Below are 18,532 nucleotides of genomic sequence, written 5' to 3'. Positions count from 1 at the left end.
ATAGCAGAAAAAAAAACAGATATTCTCTTGGAAGGGAACCTGGGTGACCGCGCGGCTTTGTCTCACAGATCAGCCGTGAATCTCTCGCTTTTCCAGCTGGTGATAATCGCTGCACCCCTCAAACAGCGCCGGCCTCCAAAAACAGGGAAATCTTATTTCATTTGTCTTCTGAATGCATCTGCCTGAAGTAATGCCTGAGGATTACGGCTGCTCGTGAAAAAAGCCGGTCCTCTTTTCTGTGGGAATCTCAGGAGCCTTTAAGGGCAATACTTTGCACATATTTATTTAAATCTGCGCAGGTGTTTGGAGAAAGGGCATCTTCACGGGCCCTCTGAAGGGATTACCTCTCCCTCCCGCGCACGAAAAAAACACGCGCCCGCGCTGGTCTGAAGAGTCGCTCCTCAGAAGCGCCGCCACCAGCGCGCGGCTCCCCTCTACATTATGCTGAGAGCGCGGTTCCCCTCTACATTATGCTGAGAGCGACTGAGGGGGATTAGACGTGTCACCCGTTTATAACTTGCTCTTCAGAAGCCCGTCCTGAGCTTTCCGCAGCCATGAAGAAAGAATGCAATGCGTGCGTGGAAGGTCTGCATCATCGTTCCTTTGGCAAGGCTGCCCCCCTGTGGGCTCATCTGATATTGCAGCACCTATGAGACCGTGAGACTGACTGAAAGAAAACAAAATGACACCCGTTTGAATATGAGGCGCAGGTGACCTCAGATGCAGCGGCACCTGTGACCAGAATTGGCTGTAAATTTTAAATTAAATATGAAATCTCATTTTTTTTCTCCTGTTTTTCCTCAGTGTTTATTGTTTCATTTAAAAATTATGCAATGCTTACAGGGCCTTGCCTTCAGCTGAGGCTCAGTTTAAATTCTAATTACCATGCTAATAACAAGGGATACACGGCGTCTGCAGTGAGGGGCATGCTTTGATAAATGTTGCTTAGTTTCCTACAAAATTATTCATCGCCCTGATATACGGTAGAATGCCTCACAAGCACTGAACTGTTCACTTGCTAATTGCCTCCAGACTAAAACCCGGTCAAAAATCTGTGATGTGAATTGAAGAGGGCAGTCCACAAGCACAGACTGGAGGACCTTGAAAGATTCTGTAAGGAGGAATGGTCAAATACTCCACTCTAATCCACCAATCATGCAGTACAATAGAAGGTGTCTGACTCCTTGCAAAGTGAGAATGCACAATGAGAGAGTAACTGTGACAGGTTTCTTCACAAAAAAGTATTATTTGAACAAAATCAGGAAGAATGTAAGTTTCCCATTTTTGAGCATATGATAAAGCCCATTAACTGTACTGTACATTTTATACGGGCTTTCCTGCTCAAGGCATTAATAACTTTGGCAGGAGCGGCGTATACATTATGAATCTCATATTAACTCAAGATTGTAAGGTGAGAAAATGATAACTGAGAGAAAAAGGCGAAATTGGTATGGCTTTTTTTCAATAAATTTATATTCAGACACAGAAGAAAGACCAGGATGGCAGGGCCTTATTATTAACCTTATTAGTTTAATTCTTTAATACCACAGTGCATTAACACAGTCTTTTTTTTTTTTTTTTACATGGTTCATCGCGTTTTCGTCTGAAGTGCTCTGCTTGTCCAGTGTGACCTCCAGGAAGAACATGCGCCCCCACGGCCCCAAAACTGCCCGTCTCACACTGTCACCGGCCACCTGGACCCGGACACCAGCTCACTGCGCCTCCTCCTCTCTCTGTGACCTCATATTCCTGCGACGTGCGAGGTCAGCTCTGTGCGCCCCTCTCTGTAAAAGCTCAGCTGCATCATACAGCATTTCCTCTGCTCAATTTGTAAATACACCATGGAAGTGCGGTGTCATTAACATAGTTATGCTCACAGCAACGATGACGATGACTGAAACTAATAAATCCTAGTACACTAGGGTACAGTACACGCATGTTCCTGTTCTTATTTCATTTCTTTACCATGCAGTTAGCTACGTTATTCTGCAATCTAATTACTCATTGTCTTAACTGAGCGAACACTTACTATGTATAACGTTAGCAGCTGACCTGGTTAACAAAAACATTACATTATTAAAGTAGCTAACTAGCTGGTGAGTTTGTCCGAAGTATTATTAGCTAGTAGAAAAAGCTAAAAAATACAACGTTCCTGGTCATTACAGTGAGTGTACGTTGTGGGCAAAGCAAGTATCCATTCTGACAGGTGTGGCATGTGCCTCCACAGTGGCAGTGACATAGGGCATTTTCATGGTGTATTGCAGCCAATGTGTCGCTTAAATATGACATCAGAGAGTTCACAGGGCCTTTCCTCCAAATTCTTGTCAACCTGGCACTTAATAAATGTGATGTCACAAAGGAATCACTGGGCCTGTGTTCTGTGTTCCAGTCAGCACATCATGTAAGAGTGATGTCACAAAGGAATCACTGGGCTTGTGTTCTGTAATCCAGTCAGAATGTCCCATAGGATTGATGTCAGAGAGGTTTTCCTGGGCTCAAACATGAACCTGCGGCATCACAAGTCTCCTTGCACATAAAATACACAGCCTGTACCCGTATAACAGCTCATAACAAGCACTTCTTTTACACAAACAGTGTACACAAAAATGTGACATCAGTTCTCAGAAAAACACAGAACCAGTACAGAAAGATCAACACCCTATGAGTATAGAACACATATGATTCTGTCATGATCAGAAGGTTTTACTTAAGTCACTTTATCTGTGAATTATACACATGTGTAATATTAACAAACAGGCATTTTTTTAAGGAAGTTTTAGTAAAAATACAAAAACTACTGCAGCGGGCAAAATTGTTTAAAAGACATCAATTCACACTTTAATTTTATTATTCTAAATAGATATCAGGGTATAAAATAAGCAAAACTGTTTCTACATAAGGCCCATGGAGTGGTGGATTGTGGGTATTGCGTGCACAAGCATTAACATGTCCAAATACTTGACCACTAGAGGCATAACAATATGGCATTGTCTACGCAAGAAGCAGTCCCCCATAGACTTTCACTGACAAACTGCAAGTTTCTACAAAATAAATAAGAGTTTAGCAATAACATTATGAAGGCTCTGTCAAAGATTTTGAGAACATGATTTTGTTTATGACAATCTGATAAAGGTAATAGGGATACTTGAGACAAGTTATGATTCTGCCTACCAGTCTCTGATTGGTCAAATATAACGCATGACCTACTGTTGTTCCTTACACAACCAGCAGCTTGCATTCCCGCTAGCTTGTACAGAGAAGAGGCTAGATAGCAGGCCATCTGGCAAGTTAACTATGACAATTACAGTCCGAATATGAACATATGCTAACAAAATAAGCCAAAATAATAGCTTTTGATTTGCTGACTACAATGCAATGTGACCAATCAGAGACTTGTACGGACTAATTTCTGTTTTTATAAAACATAGGACTGAAAAACCCAAAGTCTAAGTTCTTTAAATATAATAATCTTTGACAGCACCACTCCACTATTATCATTTGACTCATTTCATTCCTGTAGGAGGTCACAGATTCTCAGTTACAGCACATGAGAAACACACCACAAGGGCCCCCAGGTTTCTCACTCAGGAAATAAGCTGAACCAAAGGCTGCCAGTTAACATGCCACTGGCCATGGGTCCTGTCCCCACGAAGGGTACTGGGAGCCAAAATGGCTGCTATTTCCTTTTTTCACACCTGTTCTGGGAGCACTGCGCACCAAGGCAGGACAATGCAGCTGGCTTCTTCTCTCAGCTGCATCATCTAGCCATGGCATCATGTGCCAGTGACATCATCCCTCTCCCGGACATATTCTGCCCACATGTTTAGCATTAGGAATAAAGCCAGGTAAAAGTGCTCCTGGACCGGCTGTTAGGAAAGAAAGTTCCAGAACATATACCTGCTCAGAGCAGGGATAAGTCTCTCTCTAGAGCTGGAGGAGATAAGTCATTTATCACAAGGCCGAAAGAAAAAAGTCAGAATAGAAGGCTGGAATATGTACCTCTGTCAGACCCTCAGGGGAAATCGTACACAGGGGAAGGCTCTGGGGCTGTGAGACAGCATGGCGCACAGTGATGATGACAGACTATGGCGCACAGTGATGATGTCAGACTATGGCGCACAGGGATGATGACAGACTATGGCGCAGAGTGATGATGTCAGACTATGGTGCAGAGTGATGATGTCAGACTATGGTGCAGAGTGATGATGTCAGACTATGGCGCAGAGTGATTATGTCAGACTATGGCGCAGAATGATAATGACAGACTATGGCGCACAGTGATGATGACAGACTATGGCGCAGTGATGATGACAGACTATGGCGCACAGTGATGATGACAGACTATGGTGCAGAGTCATGATGTCAGACTATGGCGCAGAGTGATGATGACAGACTATGGTGCAGAGTGATGATGACAGACTATGGTGCACAGTGATGATGTCAGACTATGGTGCAGAGTGATGATGTCAGTAGGTAAGAACTGTGTCTGAATCAGCCTCCTAACTATTGTAGTGCATATATTTTAGTATACGATGGGCAGTTTGCGATAAACATTCTCAGTATTATTTTCCAGCCGTACTGTAAGTGCTGTAACACGTTTCGCCCTTATGTAGTTATGCTTGTTGTTGTTACTGAAGGAGAAAGTCAGCAAAGCAGCGTGTCATATTTAAGAGACCAAAGTGAAAAGTACGCTCCCAACTATACTCAGAGAAATCCCCGAAATAAGAATTTCATCCCAGGATTTTCAGTACACTACACCGAGAGAAATTTTGGCCTACTTAGGTTTCTCATTTGGCGTACTCAACATACTACGCTCGACAGTAGGCAAGTGCTTAGTTTGGGACACGACCTGTTTCTTACTCAACCCTGAAACCAGGGGAAGAACCAGAATGAGTTCTGTCATGATGATCTCACTCAAAAAGCAAAACCACACCCTCACCCCTGGCCCCGCCTACATATGGCAGCCCTGGCCACGCCCACATCACCAAATCCGTAAAGCGCTGACCTGCTACACAAAATGTCCGCCAGAGGCAGTAACGCACAGAATGCATGCAAAGGCGTCGGCATGCACAGAATGAGGAAAGGCAAAGATGAACTTTGAGCCCTTTGGGATGCAGAAGGTACACCGTCACCATGCCAACAGAGACATCACACTAACCCAGGGCACACAGGGCACATAGCCATCTCACGCAGACAGCTTTGCCAGTGTCCCTGGGACACCACCAGGGGGCGCTGCAGCCTGCTTGTCACTCATGAGACCACTCAGCTCCTTCCTCCTCCGCTCTCCCGTGAGTAACAGGCGACGGCTGCTCTGATGCCCACACTCAGTGATCACATGACACTGGCACATTTGGGCAGGACTGTGGCCAGCTCAGCTCCTGCTCCATGTTTAAGGCTGAAGTCTGGAGCACTGTGTGATCAGTAGGTTCTGGGCACTAATCCCCTCACTAATCCCCACATCAAGGACATGGCAGTTCACCAGTTACCAGACCACAGCCTTTGGACTGAGGGACTGATTAACTGGACCAGTGGTCCATAGGCTGGTCTTAGTAGCCACTTTAAGCACAAAGAAGCAGTTTTACAACAAGAGTATCTATGTGGAACTCTGCTTTACTGCATGTTAACATGTGTAGAGCGGCTCTTTGGAACCCTGATTACTGCATGTGTAGAGCGGCTCTTTGGAACTCTGCTTTACTGCATGTTAACATGTGTAGAGTGGCTCTTTGGAACTCTGCTTTACTGCATGTGTAGAGCGGCTCTTTGGAACTCCGCTTTACTGCATGTGTAGAGCGGCTCTTTGGAACTCTGCTTTACTGCATGTTAACATGTGTAGAGTGGCTCTTTGGAACTCCGCTTTACTGCATGTGTAGAGTGGCTCTTGGGAACCCTGATTACTGCATGCTAACATGCGTAGAGTGGCTCTCTGACTGTAAGTGTACTTATTCTGCACTGGAGCTGTGTGGAAGGATGGAATTACAGGGACAGAATAATCCTACAGATCCGGTTACGTCTCACCAACTCTCCACATGACCACCAAACAAAATTAAATTCAGAAAATTACAAGAGCAAAAACAGGCACTGCTCTCAGACGGGATTTTCAGGCATCCCCTTAATATCGCCATCTAGGGGGGAAATGAAGGAACTGTTGTTTCTTTGGGAGGAGGACCACAGTGGTCCGTGAGTTACCCAGTCACAAAGAAGAACCTGCCAGGACTGAAAGTCTGTATCGTACTGGATAAAGTCCCTGCTTCAGCTTTGATCGAGTGTTTCTTCTTCAGATGTGCTCAGTTTTTCACCCCCTTGCTGACGACGGTCTCAGAGCACTCACAGGAAGAACGCGTCCATTTGAGAAATGAGGTCGAGTCACAGAATGGGCGATTCACAGACACACAGTGGACTCTGTGGAGGACGTCCATGTCTTCCCCTGGCCTGCTCAGACAATGGCCGCTTTATTTCCAACAGACCGCGTATATGAGAAGCCTCGGAAACACCACGGGGGCTGTTTGCTGTTTATGCCTTTTTCACTGAAAATGTGCTTTATTCCCCTCATCTCTCCTCTCCTTTCTCTCTCGGACTGGCTTGTGAATCTGTTCCTCTCAACAGACACACACACACACACACACACGCACACACACACACACACACTCACACACTCACACACACACAAACACACACACTCACACACTCACACACACACTCACACACTCACACACACACACACATACTCACACACACACTCACTCACACACACACACACACACACACACACACTCACACACACACACACAACGCTCACACACATGCGTGCACACACACACACACACTCACACACACACACACCCCTACTCCTCCTTGTCTCTGAGCAGGGCGCGCACGCGTTGGCGCATGTAGAAGGCGGTCAGCGCGCTGCAGCAGGCCGTGAAGACGAACAGCGCCACCGAGTCGTGCGCCAGGTCGCCGTGGAGACGCTGGTAGAGGGCGCGGCGCGTGCCGTAGTCCAGCCGCACGGCCTCGATCTGCACCAGCGTGCACAGCACCAGGAACACGTGGAACACCTGGTGGCCCTGGCCAATGAAGTCGCAGCGCCCGGGGAACCAGCGCTCGGGGTGCGGGAAGGCGAAGAAGTAGGCGCTCACCAGGAAGAAGAGCACCTGGCAGCGGTGGTAGTCCACGGCGGGGTCGGCGCCGCCGCGCAGCGAGCAGGCGTGGATGCGGTGCAGGACGGGCGAGATGTCCAGGCAGTACGCCAGGCCCGACGGCACCACCTGGAACAGCTTGTGCGCCGCCTTGGGCAGCCGCCGGCTCTCCAGCTTGCCGTAGCAGCAGCCCGCGCACGACAGCCAGGCCAGGAAGGCGGCGGCCGGCAGGAAGCAGCCGCGCACGCGGGCGTGCCAGTCCTCCTCGATGGCGTAGTAGTAGTGCGCCAGGGCGCTGCCGTACTGGTACACGGCCACGCCCACGTAGTCCAGGAAGAAGAAGGTGTAGTGCGAGAGCTCGGACCGGGCGGACAGCAGGTGGGCCGCCGCGCTGCAGGAGAGGTAGGTGAAGGCCGACAGCAGCACGATGAAGAGCGGCAGCGCGTGCGCGTCCCGCAGGAAGTCCACCGTCTCCGACAGCTGCCGGAACTTCACCAGGATCACCAGCGCCGCCAGCAGGTGGGTCCACACGTTGACGGCCTCGTTGTGGCGCTGGAAGAGCGTCAGGCCGTAGTAGCGCCAGGACTGGTCCGGCGGGCGGTACCCCGCCAGGATGTGCGGCTCGCGGAACACCCAGGGCACGTCGGCGGCCTTCACGGTGCAAGGCAGCGTGGGAAACGCGGTCTCCAGCAGGCGCGGGATCTGCCGCAGCTGCTGCACGTTGATGAACAGCCGGCCGATCTGCTCCATCACCACCGTCGCCATGGTGAACAGGAAGGGCGGGGCTCAGTGCACTGTGGGATCTGTAGGCGAAGGCCAGAGGGAGAAACTGTAGATGTGGGGGTCTGAGCTGATGAATGGACTACAGTGGAAAAATAGGAAGTTGTAAATCACCAGCCCGAGAGGCAAAAGAATTCAGGCAATCCTTCGAGAGTCATTTTTAAAACCCTGAGTGCACTTGCAAAATAGACAATCCATAAATATATAAATGCACACACATAGAGTATATTTATAATCCATTATGTAATAACACTTTATAAGGTGTATGATTTAACCCCTGCATCCACTAAGTTTATAAAGTCAATCATTTATCTACCATGAAATGGTCCTGTCTCTCTCCCTGATGACTGTATGCATTCCTATATTTTATTTTTCTATAAGAAACATTCAGCACACATCATTATTTCTCTTTTTTACTGCCTCCAACGGTGCATTTTAACGTCGAGGAAATAGCCACGGCCTAAACGAATGAATTCCACATCGGTGTGTGTGAAGACTCGGAGACGAGGCTCAGCCAATCAAACGGCGAACTGCGAACATGACCGCAGCGCGGAACAATGAATGGAAAGCGGTTGCGTAACACACGCGAATCCAGCTTCACGCCGCATCGATTTAATGTATTTACCAGCGAGTACATCTTTAAAACATTAATACGGCATCGACGACAGAGTGGACGAATCAAAAGAGGCGAGCATGTAAGAAATCAATAATTCAGGCGGTGCCTCCCACAGTCAGTTCTGTTCCGATACCACACGGATGAACATGTGTGAAATAGGAAAAATCAATGGCCTTTTCCAAATATAGTACAACGGATATAAGTTTTTAAACCTTTTAATAACTTCTAATAAAACCATTTTAAAGAAACTTTCACATGTGGAAAAATTATCTCGCCGTTAAATCGTAGTCTGGGCGCATTTGCATATTAAACTCTGTTTTCCTGCATCGTCTCTTGCATTTCTCTATACAACTGACAGGTTTTCAGAGAATCTGGTATTTTATTAATTAAACACACGCATACAAATAAATGCAGGAGTTCTCTAAATGCTCACAATAGATCATACTGTATACATTCGCCTTGCCGTCCTATCCAAGCCGTGATTTTTTTTCCACAGCCCATTTACAGACTGCTAGCTAGTTAGCCATATTTCAATCAACTGCAGATGATCATAGAGCGCGTACTGTACATCGTCCTACCTTAAAATAGAACTCGGCTCTACTGGCGTGTCTTTCTTCAGTCAGTGTCAGGTTTCGCTACCGTGCATACGCATATAAAACATCGCATCTTTTTCTCTTATAATAATAAATTCCTTTGCTAAAGCGTCCGTCGGCTCGCGCAGGACGGCGATCGGGAAATGGGCAGTGCCTCTTCGACAGACCACGGGCGTCTGAGGAGCAGGTTCTTTAACCAATCACTGTTCACCGATCGGAGGTCCCAGCTGTTTCTCGAGGATTCTAACCAATAGAGTAAGCCTGGAAAGTCTAAATGGGCAAGTCCAAGACCGGGCTGGGTGACTAGACTGGAATTCACTGTGTTTTTTTTTTTTTAAAAGCCCGCACACGCTTGGCCTATATAAGAGGATAAAGACAGTATGGATCATTACCAGGTGAAGTGAAAACGGTGGTTCTATCGATGAAAGCTGCATTGTGCATTATTAACTCAACGGCGCGCATAAAACACTGGTTTCCTCGACAGAGCACCACCCCACATATAGTCTTTGCTGTCAATTCAGGGCAGCGAGTCTCTCTCGCGTCTGTAGTCACCTCGAACACAACGAAGCCGTGACCTGGGATTCGAGCGACGTGTGTCATTGAACTGATTCATTCTACAGAGAAATGCGAAGTTTTAACATCTTTATTCTCAGTTCGGCTATTTTATTTTTGGTGATTGCTGAAATCGCCAATCTACCTTCGTGAATCAGAAAACTAACTCTAATGGGTTTGGACTGACAGTTTATCACTTTGCCATCATTTCTGTAAACTCCTTGCTGACATTTACCTACATTGTTTGCTTTGATATTGCCACTGATTTTTCACGTTGTTTTCACACATTTTCATTGGATAATGCTATTTGCTGCACTGGGCCTGCTTACATTTGGAACAGTTGCATTTGTAATTAGGCTTAATGTTTTTACATATTGTCCTGTGTTCTAAGGACCAGGAGGATTCACTATTGGACTGAACTGTGGGTAAAAAAATCAGTGACAACGAAAAGAAGTTGCTTTCGCAATCCTTACATTCCACTTGCTTTCGCAATGAGTGATACATGCCATCAACAGGATTACTCAATTGTCTTGTTTTTAGTTGGTGACTGATTTTATTGCACCCGTCGCTTCCCCACCTCTGTGGTACCAGCAGCAGGACGAACGTGGAGGAGACAGCACGGTGGTCTGTGGTCGTGAAGGGATGTCATTGTTTATTGAAACCCTACGAAGGAACGCAGAAATGCATTACACTCCCAGTGGTGTAGAGTGTGGGTGTAGACGATGTTATTGTGCTGCCTCTTCAGGAATATCTATAGGGTGGGTCTACGCTTCAGAGGCTGTGACACAGCTGGCAAGTTGCTACAGGAGTCCGAACGACGCTGCCTATAAAATCTTGCTATCTTGCCAGCAAGCACGGGTTTAGCAGCATACATGTCAACGTAATTTAATGTGAAATATGAGAAGCATTTCCCTTTATGTGAAATGCATCGCTCCCGCTGTTGTTTCAGTTGTTAAAGCGACACGTTTTACAATATCTAGAGAAGGAATGTGTTCGTATCCAACTTGGGAGAAAATGAGCAACGCAAAATATTATCGCGTGGGCACTATTTCAGCATCAGCAAATCTCCCTCAGTTTAAATGAGTCAAATACGGTTCAGATGTAGTCTAACGCCTACTCTATTAGAAGGGAGTCTATTCTGTCGGATTGGATTCAGCACTGAAATGTTTTCAATGCACACTGTAAGCATTACTTCTGCATTCTCCGTGTGCGCAGGGAGGGTAAGGGTAAATGTCAGGATTTCTTACTGGATGTGGAGCAATTTCTACGTTTTTTTTACCGAAGCAGCACCTGACGGCCAGCGGATGGGCCTGACCTGATAATGCATGTGACACACGCCTGTAGTTAAGGTAATTTGAATTAAAGTGCTTCCCCTGTGAAACGGAGCTTTGCTTGTACTCGATATAGAGAGACCTACCGCGCGGCTATTAATGAAGAGCGTGACCTCTCAGCCGCCGCAGCTGCATGGCGCTCGGCCCGCCGACGTCACGCTTCTCCGGTTTGTTTCCAGTAGGTGTTTTTTGTTGTAGGACAGTGGTCTCCAACCCTGGTCCTGGAGAGCTACAGGGTCTGCTGGTTTTTGGTTTCACCTTAAAATCTTGAGACACAAGACACAAGATGAGTTAACGGTGTAATCAACTGCTCTAATTGATTCATGAAGTGCAGAGTCACTTGAAACCCAGCAGACCCTGTAGCTCTCCAGGACCAGGGTTGGAGACCACTGTTGCAGGCAGTTTATCCTTACTTCTCACTGGTCTTAGCTGGGCAGTTGTTTGAGCGCCCTGTTTGAAGATGTGTACTGCTGTTGTAGGTGAAATGCTGTGTTTGTTTAACTCTGACATAACTTTATATGAGTCCAAGAGCAGCCAAATGGATTCTATTAGAGTAAAATGTACTGTGCCATTTAATTTAACAGTGGACTCTGATCAGTGCTCACCTTAAGTGTGTGACCCTGGCACTTGACTTCCAAATGTCTGAGGGTTACCAGCTAACAGAAGAGGTGTGCCTGGAGCTGTTCCCCTCTTTAAGGAGGTCTGCTGTCCCAGCTGTCTTTTACAGCGCTGCTTGAGGAGATGGGAAAGAAATCCGTTCTGTCCTCTAATGGAGACAAGAGCTAAAAATGGCCAAAAAAAAGCAGGAGAAATTTTAAATGAAACCACTTTTAGTAGAATCTCAACAGCAAAGCTAATTCAAATCTGTTGTTTTTACATTAGATTTCCACTAGATGTCAGTAGCAACAAGCTTTTAATTGCATACATTTACTGTGACAAAGAAAATGGGATGAATAACATTTCAAAGTTCAGTTGAATTATAGTTTTATAATTAGTGTAATTTGCTTACAGGCTGAAGTGCAGGATGCTCTATGTGTCTTACCTGTAACATGATCCGAGGAGCCTTTACTCCCATCCGGCCTGCTTCCCGTCCTCGGCAGTACTGCTGTTACAAAGCAGCCTGTGCTCGTTCATACCTGGCCATGGCTGACAGTCCGCTTCCGAACATACAGCAAACAGCCACACTTACCGCCAACAAACAGGTTTTAAAGGCTTTATGCATGCAGGGTTTATGATAGATTTGCATATTTTGAAACGCAGGTTTTCGTTTCAATAGACGTAAATTCACCTCGGGCAATTTCCCACAGCGCAGAGCATTCAAACTGCATAATGCTCAACCGCTCAGACATTATCCCACTTATACAACAGCTCACCAACAAAAGCATAACTGCAATCAATACATGCGCCTCAAAATATAGACTTGCTTTATTTCGTTCATATTAGATGAAGAAATGTCCTCTATTTTGGTGGATTTCTTCTTTATAATACAAGGAGCCAAGTTCCAGCACATAGCTGTACATGCATAGCCTTTATGAGAGAATGATTTAGCAGGCACACATCTGAGGAGTAATCGATCAATCCATTACGCGTACCCCTCCTTATCATGGATCAGCTGCCCATCCTTATCCCAACCTTATTCATTGTGAGTGAAGAGAAGCTGATCATAGATCAGCATTGATCAGCCATGTGCACGCAGCATAATGCGATTTCCACCGCCCAAATGCCCACCCATACTCAGTGAGCTTAAAAGGCGAAGCTGATCCCAATTCAGGGCTGTTCTTCATTAAGAGTAGCAGGTCAGGTACACTCCTGCCGTTGCCCTTGACCAAGGCCCTGGCCTCAGAACTGGAGCTGGTCCCTGGGCGCTGCACTGGGGCTGCCCACTGCCCCTAAATACATGGCTAAGGGTGGGGCAAAGGGAGAGAACACATTACCCCACGAGGTTCAATAAAGTGCAGCCTATCAGTACTGATCTAGGGTCAGACTTTCCTGCCCCCCCTTATCTTCCATTTTAACTCATTAAAAGTAGAACTGAGGGTCACAGGGTAGGGGACTGCAGACCTAGGATCAGGTTTGAATGGATTAGACTGGAATATGGACAGGGAGTCCAGACCCTAAAACACAGGCCCTGACCTTAAACCTGTTCAGATGTGGCACGGATCACAAACCTGTAGCCATGGGCAGAACACAAGGGCATGCTGGGAACTCACCGCTGCCATGACAACAGGGAACAAACACCATTCCACTGCACATCATGATTTCAATTTTAAGTTTTTTTTATTTTTTATACATGGTTAAGCCAAATAACTGTTTTTACCCAATACCCATAATTCCCTTTACCCCATCTAATTGTGTTGCTCCGTTGTATTACGAATACAGACTTTACCCAATCTAATGGCTAATCTGCAATACCCCTCCAATAGGCATTTTCCACCCCACACCAAAAGCAAGACAAGTGCAATAATCAGGTGGACCCAAGACCCGAAGACCGATTCCAGGATCGGGACTGCTGGATTCTCCTCGGCGAGTGGCCAAAACACACAGGAGACCCAAAAAACAAACGAATGTACGCTTTTATTAAACTCCAGAGAACAGCAGTTTGACATTACACAAGCACAGATTAAACTTGCACTATGCAACAGACAATGTTACAGACCTATGCATAACATGCATGCTTTTTTTATCATCATTTTTTTTAGTCAGTAAACACTGCTTGTTCTGAAGGTCAAAAAGCTGTGACATAACTAGATACAGAAATGGAACCGTGAACACAAAAAGGAATGTCCACACCTAAAGTCATGAAAGGTACAACCAAGGAGACCCAACCCCACCCCAAAGAAGAAGAAACTTGTGAACTTGTAGATTTCCTCTACCTCTCCTCCTGTGTAACGAGGCGGACAGTGAACAAAACCAAAATACTGACCGTTAAACAAACTAACAAAAAAAAAAAACATACAAAATAAAAATAACACATACTCTTTGGATACGTAAAAAACCCTACAGACGCTAGAGACACGTGGAACTCAGTTCTCTCCTTCTTTGGTCTCCTTGTTCTTCCTCACCTCCTCCAGCTTCTTGTCCTGAGGAGAGAGGGGGTGAGAAAAGTCCCGTCAGGAGTGTAAACCCCATGCTTCACCACCAGGGGGTGCCCGTTTTCATTCTTGAGGCAACAGTTCAAGAAAATCAGAAATTTCACTACGATACAATCTAAAACAATCCAACACAGTAAGAAATTATCTATCTACAATATATATATATATATATATATATATATATATATATATATATATATATAGGCACACATACATATACATACATGATCCAGCTAACACAGTCCTGTTAAAATGTAAATATACAACCAAAATGAGGTTCAGAGCAAAAAAAAAAAAAACTTACTGACGTCAAATTTAACAGAACAGAGCGAGTGAGGATGAGGTTGAGTAAATGACATTGGCATGTGTACGTGCGTGAGTGTGTGCGCGTGCGCGAGTGTGTGGGGGGGGGGGGGGGGGGGGCACGCCCACCTTCTCCTTGAACTTCTCGTTGAGCGCTGCCATGCGGGCGTTGCGGTTCTCCTTGTTGGCCTCCATCTTCTGGTTGAGCTTCTCTTCCGCCATCTTGCTGAAGTTGTTGTTCTCCTCCGCGGCCTTCTGCAGCACCTCCTTCTCGTGCTCCCGTTTCTCCGCCAGGTGCTTCAGGACCATCGCCTCATGGGACTGCAGAGAGACACACACATCCAGTCACATCCTGCACAGATACACACATCCAGTCACATCCCGCAGAGAGATATACACATCCAGGCACATCCTGCACAGACACACACATCCAGTCACATCCTGCAGACACACACATCCAGTCACATCCCATACAGATACACACATCCAGTCACATCCTGCACAGATACACACATCCAGTCACATCCTGCACAGATACACACATCCAATCACATTCCATACAGAGACACACACATCCAGTCACCTCCTGCAGACTTCTACTCTGCACCTATATAAGGGCTACTAAACAAACCCAAATTTGGGGAGGAGGGGGGGGCTACCTTGCGCCTCTCCTCAGCTGCTTCCAGTTTCCTCTGAATCTCCTCCAAAGACAGGTCCTTCTTTTTGGGGGGGGACAGGGGGAATTCTCCTTTGGCATCCGGGGCCGAGGGGCTAAGGATCACCTCAAAGGCCTGGCCTGAGGCCCGCTTGTCCAGCTCCTTCACCTGGATATCTGTGGGGGGGAGGGGGGGGGGGGGGGTCACATTCACACTGCTATTAACATAAAGCACCTGATGCACTTCAGCTGTGAAAACTCCGCAGTGACATGCTAAGTGTATTTACAATAAACCAGAATTACGATAATTCATTCACAATAAAATTTAAAATAATAATACACAAATAAAATAAGTGTGCAGTTGCGTGTACTTACCACTAGAGGAGTCCATTTCAGCTGAAGTCTAAAAGGCAGAGGTAACTTCAAAAAGAAAAAAAGAAAAAATATGCAAATTAACTGACAATAGTAAACATCACCTCAAAGGGGTTGAACTTCTTCCTCAATTATAACTCGGAGATATTAACAGCCTTCGTTAATCCTAGAGGAATTTAGGTCAAAAATAAAAATAATATTTTGGGGTACAGCACTACTCTGGCGATGACATTGCATCTTCTCTGGCTTATTAAAAAAACTGCGCCCTCTGGTGGAGAATGTCTGAAACATTTCATCTGGCACTCACCTACCTACCTGTCCTGGCTATCGTGCAGGATAAAAGCTCAAATTCACCGTCAATTTAACACCTGTTTACTGGCCGGTAAATACAAAAGGATAATTATTTACAAGTGTAATCGAGTATAAAACTGCACCCCGCCTGCACACCTGCTGTCCAAAACCGCAATTTAACAACTGTCAGGCGTACCCCCTCCGTGCGGAAAATGGGTCGGAGCATCTTAATCTGGGAGCTGTGCCCATCTAAAGAACCCATTAGCCGGAGATAATCTGTGGTTGGGAAGATCCATCTAAACTGCGAATCCACGAACTCAGCAGCGTCTGGGGGGTACGATCTAACAGCAGCGGAAGTCTTCCCCTTTCATTAATCCTTTGTCGCCGTTTGGCATATCGGACAATAAAATCGCATACGACGTGCTGTATTCAAACAGTGGCTTTTTGAGATCACGGCGTCGGTGGGGAACAAAAGAAACGCCCAGGCACCGCATGACAGCCCGGTTCTGTGCTCGCTCACACACCGGACCGGACCGGACCGGACCGGACCGGACCGGACAGGCGGAGTGACGGGCGAACCATTTTAAACCCTGTCAGAGGCGGTGAAAATCCACATTACAAGCCCTCAGCGGGTAGAGAGAAGTCAAGTGACAATCACAAGCCATGTCGCCTTTGACACATTAGGAAATTGCTTCACGGATTTATTTATTTTTTAAGAAAGAAAATTGGCCAAATGTGCTATTCCACAGGACGAATTCAAATGCTTGGGGGCGGGATCTTCACCGTATGATTTAATGTAAAAAGTTTTAGGGAGCGAGAACCCAACAAAAGCGCTGTTGTAGTGATCAGCAGCTGCAAACAAAGACGAGCGCGCGCGCCCGCTCCCCCTCCCCTTTCCACCCAGCACAAGTTCAAGAAAGCTAGCTGGTTAGCCCACTTCAATAAAGCACCTAGTTACTGTAGCAAAATGATCGGTCAATTCATGCATAAAATAGGTACTTTGCATACTAATAACTACCAATTCGCATCAGGCTGAGAAGCTCACGCATTTTGCGGGCTTTAAATAACAAATTTAAGAACAAAAACCCCACCCGCCGATTAACGATCACAATCAATAGCCAACAACGGACATGCTGTCCTTCAACTAGTTGAGTTATTAGCACTAAAGTAAAGTTAAGGTTTATACTAAAATGAAGGTGAAAGCTAGCGAATTAGCCAATAAATTGCACTGACCGTTTCAAAGATGCAATTCCAAACGGTGTTCACACCCAAATCGTCAGCAGTATCACCCATACCCAGTGCATACAACGCATTATTCAACAACTTCGCATCGTAAGAGCCCACAAGAAGTCACAATTAAAATAGCTAAACAACCGTGCATCTGACCAGGTAAATTAGCTAAAATAACGAACAAAAGCCAAATTATTTATAATCCAACAGGCAACTGCGCTGGACTTACCCAACCCTCAGAAAATTCTAGGTTTTCACTCCGTTTACTGTGCCCGATTCCCTAGCCAACGTTGACAATGTCGACGTCTGACTTCTCTCACAAGAAATAAAAACGAACTGTAGCAGTCCGACATACCAGCTAGCAATCTAACGTTGGCTAACAACGGTTCGAATAAAACTTTAAACGATAAGAAACCAGTGGCACTGATTTCGACGGAGAAAATTGATTTAAAAATTCTGCCAGATGCCTCCAAGCTAGTTATCGGTTGAACAAGCCATGTGCATATTAGGCGTCTCACTGCTAGAAAGCTCTCTGGATTCACTCTGCACCTGTGTATTCAGCCCGCTGGCTGCCTCAGCGAGAAGCAAAAACCGCCATACACAAGATTAAGTTTTTGCAACGGATATCAGCATTTTTTTTTTAAACAGCATGAATGTACACCAATAGCTTTATTTCGAAAAGTAATTATGTCTACCGTCTATTTTTGCAACAAAAAAACATCACACCCACCTCCACGAAGTGCTGCGAGTCCAATCTCAATCTACCCAGCCTTTCTCGCGCCGAATTCTTCTATGCAACAGCCTTGCCTGTTCGCGCAAAAAAAGACCAAAGTAATATCGTCACTGCTAATTCTGCAGTCCTATTGGCTGTACGTTACAAAATAGCGCTTACTGGCTGATCTGGGGTTTGTAGTTTTTTATTCAATGCTACCAAAACAAAACCACGAGGTAAATGGAGGATGTGAGTGTAACGGTCTTCGCCTAGCCTACTTTGGTTAATTTTGGCGGTTATAGGCCATCTTAATTCAGCACCCTGAAAAGAATATATATGGTTGTACACAACAGTCTGGCTGTTACTCTATCTTCGAGTTTGTAACTATTGAGCTTCCATCCCTCGCGAATCTTCCATAGCTGTTATGTTGTGTTTAAACGAACTGCATATTTCTTCTGTCAACAGCTTCTCATAGTGTGAACTTCAAGTTGCTGCGGTTTGACCACAATTCGCGGATAGTCAGCGTTTTGCAAAACGCATGCAGGCATGCGATATGACCACACATTTGAACGTACGTGCTATAAGGTACGACTGTTAACACAATGATTTCAGCGGTCCACTGTTTCAGTTTTAGTCCGTACTTAAAATATTAAATTAAGCGTTGCTGTGAGCGGTATCATATGTAAGGATGCTGTTTGCACGAGTTCCCATTGATTAAAATTTTGGCTATGCTATTACATCATTGCATTAACAGTTTACGTCTTAATTCCTCTGTACAGACCGACATGGATTAAAACATGGCCATTTTGATTTACAGACAAATATTAAATGGAGAATACAAAGCACGAGACAATGTCCCCCACGCGACA

General features: G+C 45.8%; 2 protein-coding genes and 1 long non-coding RNA gene across 10 annotated transcripts; 1 reads left to right on the top strand and 2 right to left on the bottom strand.

Annotated features, from left to right (window-relative positions):
* Positions 1 to 1,549: 1,549 nt before the first annotated feature.
* paqr7b (progestin and adipoQ receptor family member VII, b) lies at positions 1,550 to 11,252 on the bottom strand. 8 transcript variants are annotated; one of them, XR_010330582.1, is made up of 3 exons: positions 9,111 to 9,282; positions 5,850 to 7,939; positions 1,550 to 5,766 (listed from the first exon to the last, which is right to left on the bottom strand). XR_010330582.1 is itself a non-coding variant. In XM_064339229.1 (2 exons), the coding sequence occupies exon 2, from the start codon at positions 7,899 to 7,901 to the stop codon at positions 6,843 to 6,845; it is 1,059 nt and encodes a 352-aa protein (XP_064195299.1). In that variant the 5' UTR covers positions 7,902 to 7,998; positions 11,095 to 11,252; the 3' UTR covers positions 1,550 to 6,842. The 8 variants fall into 8 exon arrangements, 4 of the variants coding, with proteins under 4 accessions (XP_064195299.1, XP_064195367.1, XP_064195213.1 ...); XR_010330577.1 differs by having other exon boundaries at positions 1,550 to 5,813; positions 5,860 to 7,939; XR_010330588.1 differs by having other exon boundaries at positions 1,550 to 5,776; positions 5,860 to 7,939.
* Positions 9,453 to 13,977, top strand: LOC135257179 (uncharacterized). The gene is made up of 2 exons (XR_010330614.1): positions 9,453 to 11,026; positions 13,432 to 13,977. It is a non-coding gene; the product is annotated as an uncharacterized LOC135257179 (long non-coding RNA).
* Positions 13,564 to 17,783, bottom strand: stmn1b (stathmin 1b). The gene is made up of 5 exons (XM_064339583.1): positions 17,682 to 17,783; positions 15,434 to 15,478; positions 15,063 to 15,235; positions 14,533 to 14,724; positions 13,564 to 14,088 (listed from the first exon to the last, which is right to left on the bottom strand). The coding sequence occupies exons 2-5, from the start codon at positions 15,447 to 15,449 to the stop codon at positions 14,032 to 14,034; spliced, it is 438 nt and encodes a 145-aa protein (XP_064195653.1). The 5' UTR covers positions 15,450 to 15,478; positions 17,682 to 17,783; the 3' UTR covers positions 13,564 to 14,031.
* Positions 17,784 to 18,532: the final 749 nt, after the last annotated feature.

The sequence above is a fragment of the Anguilla rostrata genome, chromosome 1 (genome assembly GCF_018555375.3).
Source record: "Anguilla rostrata isolate EN2019 chromosome 1, ASM1855537v3, whole genome shotgun sequence".
Taxonomy (NCBI): Eukaryota; Metazoa; Chordata; class Actinopteri; order Anguilliformes; family Anguillidae; genus Anguilla; species Anguilla rostrata.
This window is presented reverse-complemented; position numbering and strand designations above follow the sequence as displayed.

Excerpts from the sequence above, each read along its gene's own strand:
- paqr7b (XM_064339229.1), bottom strand. The coding sequence starts at position 7,901 with ATGGCGACGGTGGTGATGGAGCAGATCGGCCGGCTGTTCATCAACGTG.
- stmn1b (XM_064339583.1), bottom strand. Across the intron at positions 14,725-15,062 it reads CAGCTGAGGAGAGGCGCAAG|TCCCATGAGGCGATGGTCCT; the intron begins GTAGCCCCCCCC and ends GTCTCTCTGCAG. Across the intron at positions 14,089-14,532 it reads ACGAGAAGTTCAAGGAGAAG|GACAAGAAGCTGGAGGAGGT; the intron begins GTGGGCGTGCCC and ends CTCTCTCCTCAG.